Raw genomic sequence first — 7939 nt, forward strand, 5'->3', positions numbered from 1 at the left:
CGTGAGACTGCAGCCTTCCCCCTGATTCTGCAGGCCAGCAGAGACACCTAGGACTTTTCCTCACCCTTACAGACAGAATGGCTGCTACCTTTCTTTTTCTTTTTTTTCTTGGCAGGTTCTCGCCGCCAGCCCCTGAGCACAGCTAACAGGGATGAAGATTTTGTCTCACCCCAGCCTCGCACCCTCCGAAACCATAAGCGTGCCCAAAAGCGCCCTCCACCCAAAAAACCTATTATCACCTTCTCCAGTGATGAGGAGAACAGCTCTGAGGACGGTAAGGCATTGTACATGTATGCTCAAAAGGTGAAAGTGGAGAAGTAGAGAAAGACTATAGATTTGGCCCATCAGGGATGTTCCTTTGGTAATGGGCAGAAGGTGTGTAGGGCTTCAGAGCACTGCTTAGGTTGCCTGTAGATTTCTCTGTTCAAGGCAGTGGACTGCTGGTTATTGACACATTTTACTCTCCTAGAGCTATCGGCAGAATTACAAGAGGAAGAAACCCCCACCAAAACAACTCCCATCACCAGATCTTCAGCCCGCCGGCTGCGCTGAGGGAACCATCTGCCACTGTCTTTAACTAAAAATAAAACTCGTTTTATGCAGCAGTCGTCTTCTCTTGCCTGAACTACCCCATAATATGACAGTGCTTTAAATAAGGACAAAATGGAAGTTATACACCAGGCTAAAGCAATTTCAAGCCTGTCTCCACAAAGGAAGGCAGTGATGAACATAGCTGCCACTTTGACTGTTTTTGCCCTGGCTTTGCAGATTGATTTTGCTTTGATTAAAAAAAAAAAATCTTTGGAAGAAAGTCTTTCTAAGAGCCAAACTAACCACTGAGTACCAAATGCTCATTCCCTTCCTATTTTGTACGTGGTTATAAGTACGCCATTCAGCTTCTCTTAACACAGGACCAATATGATTTTGCTGGGTTTAGGCCCTTTTATGTTTGATCCTTTTTGAAGCTCTTGCCTTGCAAAGCCCAGCTGGGCTTTGACGGGAAGTTACCTGCATCTTTTTCTTGTACAGGTCTCTCAAAGAAGAGTTGAGAGATTTGGGGGGGAGGGAGGAGAAAGGCTAACTTAGACTATATCTAGAGTGCTTCAACAGAGAATATGTAATGGGGGTAGGAAAAAAATACAACTTTAAAAAGTTTTTTTAAAAAAAGGAAATAAACACAAAAAAAACCAACAAAAAAAAAGCTTTATAATTATCCTTGCCTAACTCTGACTTGCTCAAGTTACCAATTATACTGGTAACACTGGTTGTCTCACTGCGCTTTTTGGAATGTATTTGCTGTGAATCTAATTATGTTTCAAGTAGGACTGGCACTAAAGTTCTTTCCTTCCAGAAAAAACATGTCGGTCCTGGCACTCCTTGGACAGCCATGTGAACATGAAGTGCCCTAAATCTGAATTTGTGTTAATCGCATAAACAACCTTTAACCTCCTGTCCCACAGGTAAACTGGCATTTGTCCCAGAGCTATTAGTACAGAATTACTTCCTCCTACCTGTCAGTTGCCTAGAAAGCAGACTAGGGACTAGCTGGGCAGGAATTGGAAGGGTCCTCCTATCAGCAGGTTCCCGCAGATCTTCCGCATTCTCTGTCTTTGAGGATCTACCAAGTTCCTGCAGTCGTCGTGGTCACCCTCGGTTTGCCAGCAAGTAGAGCCTGCTGCTCAGTTCTTCTCTGGCCTGGCTGCATAAGTAGTGATAAAAGACTACTGTAGCTTATTTTGATCCCTATAAAAAAAAAGCAGCATTAGAAATTGCACAGCTTTACATTGGCCTCGGAATATGTTTTTTTACATGCCGGTACCTGAATGGACATAAACATGTTAGATGCTTGTAGAAACAAGTAGAGGAGGGAATGACGGGATGACAGGTGTATTTACTGGGCTGGGACATGCGGACCAAACACCACCCTCAAGTCCCATGACTCACTGGAAAGATCTGCCCCCCTGCAGCCACTAGTGTGATAGCCAGATACCAACATAACCCCCCCAAATCCAGAGCACCCCGGTAAGAACAGGACAATCACGTGAAATACAAAGATCTGAAAGCTACAGCAATATCGTTCCTCTTGCCTGTCCTCCCTGATAAAATATTCAGCGAAGGCCACAAGAGACAGAGGCAGCAGCTATGGCATTAACAGTAAATACGACACACAGTCATGCATGCTGTACATGATTCCACCACCACCCACGGCGTATGTCACTCACAAATGGGAATGAAAGAAAAAGAACAGCATATACGGATTTCTCCCCAGGCTCAAGGCTTTACAAGTCTGTGCAGTAAATCTTGCGTATATATGAGATCATATGTTGACAATACTGCAGTGAGGGAGGTATGAATGGGTGAATGGAGGAAACAAGGTGGCCACAAAAATGCCTAAGCACTGGCTTACCTTCAGGCCATGCTTTTCCACTACAAGTGGTTAAACTTTTTCCTTCAGGATAGCCACCCAGCCGCCTCTCTGAGACGGAAGGAGGGTTTGGCAGTCTATGACTGGGACTGACACAGTAGCTCCTTCACTGCTTTGCAGTCAGTCTTTTGCTCTTCCCGGGCACAGCACTGCCTGGTCAAGTGAGAGTGGAAAGTCAGTGAGCGGGAGCTCCTGTTGGTCCCTTTCTGCAGGCTGTTCAAGTGGAGCATCCCCCTCTCCTCACTGGCCTCTCCTGGTACTGGAGGAATTAGCAATCCTGTGCCATGGACAAAGGAATTCCTGCAGAAAGATGAAGCAAAACCCAAGAGAAGTTTGAACACAGCTACACAGTGGCTGCTGCCTTAAGCAGCCAGTTGCTGCCCTTCTTTTCCTCGCAAGCAGCTATTTCGGTGGCTGCCATAATGACCAGGAATTGCTGCTGAAGGAGTAATCCCAATACCTTGCTTCTGAGGGATTACTCGTTGCCAAGATCAGTGGAGTTTCCGTTCTCTGAGGGACTCCTGACCACAGTAGGCTCCAGACTCCTACAGGTGGTACCAGGGGAGCAACATTAATATCATCCTTTCTTCTAGAGCCTGCAGCAACCATCAGCCCTTTCCATCACCATGGGCCAGGGGGTGTTGCCCCAGGGTACTTCGCCCAGTTCCTAGTCCTCCCACTCTCCAGTTGCCCTGTTCCTTTCCTTTATAAGCAACTGTTTGTAAAAGACTGATTGTAATTCAGCAGGACACCACTTTTCTGGTGGTCTTGCAAGCTCTGGAATCAGTGCCCCAGCATCAGAGGGAGAAGGGTTTTTACAGAGGAAACTTGTTAGCACCAGAGAGGAAAGAAGGACAATAACCTATTTGAGTCTGAGAAAACTGGGGCAACTGGGGACTCGTCTGCCAAAGCCTTTTCACTTCACAGTCATTGCCAGGACATGTCAGAGCAACTATTCTGTTCTACTGCAGTCCCAGCAAGGATCTGGGACACAGAGCAGCTGCAACGTCACAGCACCTGAGTCATTAAGCACCTGAAATTTGTCTAGGCTTTGCTGGATTTGCAAATTTGCAAGAATTTGCAAGAAAATTTGCAAGTTTTCTGCAGTCCCCGAAGTTTTTTGCTTGGTATGGGGCAGTGATGACTCCTTCCCTCCTGCTAGCCCCAGCTTTTGCTGGACCCAAGGAGGGGACCCGTCACTTGAGAGCTCAGAGCCTGTCCATCCCTGCAGGGCTCAGTCTGCGTGCACGTGGGCTGGAATTCAGAGAAGTTTCAAAACACATTTCTGGCATTCTTCTTGCAGTATGGGGGCTACCACGTTCAAGGGATGCCAGACGAAACCACTGCTACATTTCATATCAAAACCAAAGTGTTGTTGCTTTTGTACTTACCTTTCGCTCAGGAAGGAGTTGACTCCTGGAACCGGTGTGTTCAACACGAGATTCATCTGCCTGCGGCTGTCTCTCCGGGAGCATGAATACTTTAGCAGACTGACTCAGCTGCTTCTGGATGGTCGAATGTGACTAGGAAGTACAGAAACAACATCCTCGTGAGACATCTTGCATGTGGGATGAACACGTGTTCACTTCCCATCCTCCTTCGTCTCTTTCCCACCCCTCTGAAACTTTCACACCGCAAAGCTCCATACCCTACCGCATCCAGCACACGAAGGGGCTGTGCGCACACATCCCGCACTCCGTTTGTGCACAGGCACCCCATCTGAATGCCCACACGAACAGCATGTCCTGTGACTCTCCAGCAGTCACCTGTGCTTTGTGATTTAAAAGGCTGGTATGAAAGTAATCCTGTTCCCCATGAAATGTGTCGGTTGAGGCCATTAGCCAGGGGTCCAGGGAGCCCCTCCATTTGCTGGCATGCCCCTGGTAGCTGGCCCAGGCGAGGGGGTGACAGGGGACTGCCAGACAGGATCACCAGAGCATTGCTCTGAAACCAGCACCACCCACAGGTCGCAGGTATCAGGTGGAGCTAACATACTTGGATACCCCCACCTCTACAAAGTCTCTCCTGCTTCCAGCGTCAGTGCTCCAGACTGAAGCCCCACACTCACTTTTCATGCACTGGATGCAAAACAGTTTGTAAAACTTTCTGGCTCCTTGGGCAGGGAAGAAAGGGACCTACAAATCTGCATCTGCAAGTGCAAAATGCTGGAAAGACAGGACAAGTATCTGAACTGTGACTTTTGTTATCTCTGCAAAAGACTTTTTTTTTTCTAATTTTCTTCTTTCCTTAAAAAAAATAAGCAAAACAGGCAGCAGAACACTGCCTGTCAAATTTTGACCCAATTGCTTTGTGCAACAAGAAGAAAGGGAAGCTTAAGGTGTTATTAAACTCACCCAGCACACCCACTACTAATCCTGTCTGGGGGTACAGCCCCCCCATTCCTCTCCCCTGACAAACTTTCCTGATTAGTTTTTGTCTTCACACCCAGCCTGACTTCTGCACCCTGGTCTCCAAACAGTGACCTCATTGCCTTGTTCAACTGGTGAGAAACGACAGTAAAATGGGAGAGGTAAACAAAGGGGGGGGGAACTAATGGCCAGAAGATTTAGGAGGTAGGAATCTGCTCCTCGCCATCCCGCTTCCATTGTGCGCCTGAGCTTGAGAAAGTGCAAGCTGAGCCTCGACGAGCTCTTTTCTGTGCTGGTTCCTCTGGAAACTCAGCCCAGCCCTCCAGATGGTGTATGTTGAGTGACTCAGGACAACCAGCCTGCAAGTTATATGCCCGCTAGTACTAGACCCACGCTCCCATCACCACTACAAATCTCGCAGAGTTAGTGCTGGAATTCACACACCTTCTGCAACAAGAGCTCTTCATTCCCAGGCCAACCAGCTCACCAAGATAAAATATTAAAAAACAAGAGCCTGTATTGTCACAGAGCTGAATTTGTGTCAGCTCTGTGCAGCCAGCAGTGTGACTACCGCTAGTTCATGCTCACGCTGATTAGAGAAATAGCATTAACAGCACTCTGCCTACAAGGAGTATGTTCAATATCATGCTATACAATGCAGCCTTCAAGATCCTCCTTCGGGACGTGTTTCAAAGTGTCACCTCATTCCTGACCCTGACAGATACCTCCAGGTCCTGGCCAGCAGCAGCTCAGCTCACATTTGTCTTCCCAGACACTCAGTAAACACCTTTGTGTCCTTTTTCTTTAGAGGAAGGGGTCTTGCTGAGCTCACCCTGAAATATATCACCCTGGACAAAAGGGCTGAAAGGTTAAAGAGCTCCAGGGGGTAGTTCAGCAGAGAGCTGGGGGCCAGGCGCCTGCCAGAACCAAAGCTATAAAGGCAAAGAGGGGCTAGGGACTGCATCTGACACAGATGCTGCAGGTCCTGCCTCGCCTCCCACAAGCCCTGGGATAAGAAGAAGATGCTGGGGCTCCAGTCGTGGCCTTGCTCGCTTTTCCTCCTCTTAGTTCTGCTCTCTGCCAGCGTTCAGACTGTGTCCTTACCAGGACAGAGGCTACAGGTAGGAGGGACTGGGAGAGAGCTGAGGGAGGTTTCAGGAGTAGCAGGGGCAATTTGCAGAGGTCGTGTTTGAACCTGAAATAAGTGGGGGGCTCAAATTCCAGCTACTGGAGGCTGCTGTCTGTTCTCACTGCTCCCTCCCCTTCAGCCCAACAGCCTCAGCTCTAGGGTGACTGTATCTTTATAACCTAACCCCTAAGGAGCACCAGCACTACAAGGGAGCAGACAGACAAAAGCTTTTTAGTGCTTTCTGGTCTGGGGCAGGCTGCCTGTGGGACTCCCTGCGTTGCTGCAGAGGCTTTTAACGGTAAAGAGACTAGTCCTGTCTAACTCTGCCCTTTGTCAGCAGCCACCAGAAATTACAGTCCTGTCCCTCATCATGTTCAGTGTCCCGGTTCAGACGTTTCAGAGGGAAGGCTCATCCTGTTAGGTCAGGATTTTCACTCCTAAGCTCAGTACTACCCCCCAGTAGCCCCTCTTCAAGGCCAACAGCCCCTGTCAGGATGCCAGCTAAGGGCTTCTTCACTTGCGTAAATCTTTTACCCTCAGCAGTTACAGCAATAGTATTTTGGCTTTCAAATCTACCCAGCTCCCTCTTACCCAAATCCTAACCTAAGCCCCAACACCTTGCCTTCACGTCACCCTGGGAAAGCTACAGGGAAGTAGTTAGGACGTGAACTAAAATCACAAGACTGATCCTGCTATGACTCACCACTTTCAGTCTTCGCTGAAGATGCCCGTGTCCGCTTCAATTAACTCACTACGGAAAAGAGCTGCACAAAGGCATCTTCAGCCTTACCTCAGCACCCACGTGAGGGACAGATGCGGAATGGCTACCGCAGGCTGCTTCCCTGGGCAGCCATGCCATGCTTCCACTCGCCCAATACACCTCCCAACCCTTGTCTCCCTACAGCCGGAGGCTGCTGGCAGTGCCGGGGCTGTACAATCAGCATGTGCCTGCCTCCACAGATAACCTAGAGGATTCCCAGCAGACGGGGAGCCCCCCTTCCTCACACCTGCTCTGCTCCTGCCTCCCCCTCATCTTTAGCAGCAGGTATTTGGGGCAGATCCATCCTCCCCACCAGCCCTCTGGAAAAAAAGAAATGCCACACAGTAGCCTGAGCACACGGAGGTGCTCAGCGTCAGCAAAAGGAGCAAGGACTGAAGCCTCAATTACCTTCCAAGTACGGGGGGGGACAGTTTGACAAGAGCAGAGCAATCTGCACTCAGAGGCTCACAGCAGCTGCCTGCTTGCTTTTTTGGACAGCTAAATCATTTCGGACTGCAGGAGCTGCTAGTCTAGCCCTTCCCTGTGTCTGGATGCAATGTCACAGGCACAGTGTGCAGGCACCATTTTATGTCCCGCCAGAGCCCTGGGGAAGGTGTGGGCAGTGGTGTACAAGGGGGTACAAGGCTTGTCGCCAGAAGCACAGGCAACTCTGCTCTCACCCCCCTCACCTCTCTGTTTCTCCCAGGTGCTCCTTTCCCAGTTGCTGCCCCTGGAGCCTGAATCCACGCTGGCCGAAGAGGACACGAAGGAGGGGTCTAGCTTCGGCCCTCAGTTGCTCTCCTCCACCCTCCCCTTCCTCCCGTCTGGGGCTAGAGCTGCCCGTCCCTCTCTCTGGCGCAAGACCCTCGCCAGTCGCAAGTGGGCACTGCCTGGAGATTGGGCCTGGAAGGCTATGCCCAGGGGCTGCTTTGGGCTGAAACTGGACCGGATCGGGACCTTCAGTGGTTTGGGGTGTTAGCCTTGGAAGGGCTCCGAGGTGAGATGGCCAGCAGTGAGGGCTCGAACAAGCCCGCAGGGAAGAAGTAAGGGTAGACTTGAGAGCACGGATGGCGGGGAAGACAGGAGCGAGGGGTCGAGGGCAGTAGGGCAGGTTCTGGGGCCACCACCTGCCTGCAGCCGGGGTGAAGGCTGGGACGCGGAACCACCCGTGCTACCGGGGTTGTGCTGGGGCCCCGGCTGGGGTGCGAGAGCAGGCCGGCTGCACGCCGCTGGGCGGCTCACCAGCCCTCCTTCTC

The 7939-nt window shown here is 50.3% G+C and overlaps 2 protein-coding genes across 2 annotated transcripts in view; both read left to right on the forward strand.

Moving 5' to 3' along the window:
- LOC104077233 (condensin complex subunit 1-like) overlaps positions 1–552 on the forward strand; it is a gene marked incomplete at its 5' end in the record, with an annotated part of 12227 nt that extends 11675 nt beyond the window's left edge. The window contains 2 exons of the mRNA XM_009578387.1: positions 116–274; positions 470–552. Of these exons, the coding sequence (XP_009576682.1) occupies positions 116–274; positions 470–552 (242 nt within the window). The remainder of the gene's footprint in view (positions 1–115; positions 275–469) is intronic.
- A 5264-nt stretch (positions 553–5816) lies between these two features.
- On the forward strand, positions 5817–7662 carry LOC104077232 (C-type natriuretic peptide 2-like). The gene is made up of 2 exons (XM_009578385.1): positions 5817–5915; positions 7390–7662. The coding sequence occupies exons 1-2, from the start codon at positions 5817–5819 to the stop codon at positions 7660–7662; spliced, it is 372 nt and encodes a 123-aa protein (XP_009576680.1).
- Positions 7663–7939: the final 277 nt, after the last annotated feature.

The sequence above is a fragment of the Fulmarus glacialis genome, unplaced genomic scaffold, assembly GCF_000690835.1.
Source record: "Fulmarus glacialis isolate BGI_N327 unplaced genomic scaffold, ASM69083v1 scaffold22985, whole genome shotgun sequence".
Taxonomy (NCBI): Eukaryota; Metazoa; Chordata; class Aves; order Procellariiformes; family Procellariidae; genus Fulmarus; species Fulmarus glacialis.

Coding starts and splice junctions, on each gene's coding strand:
- LOC104077232 (XM_009578385.1), top strand. CDS start 5,817: ATGCTGGGGCTCCAGTCGTGGCCTTGCTCGCTTTTCCTCCTCTTAGTT. Junction 5,916..7,389: donor TACCAGGACAGAGGCTACAG/GTAGGAGGGACT, acceptor TGTTTCTCCCAG/GTGCTCCTTTCCCAGTTGCT.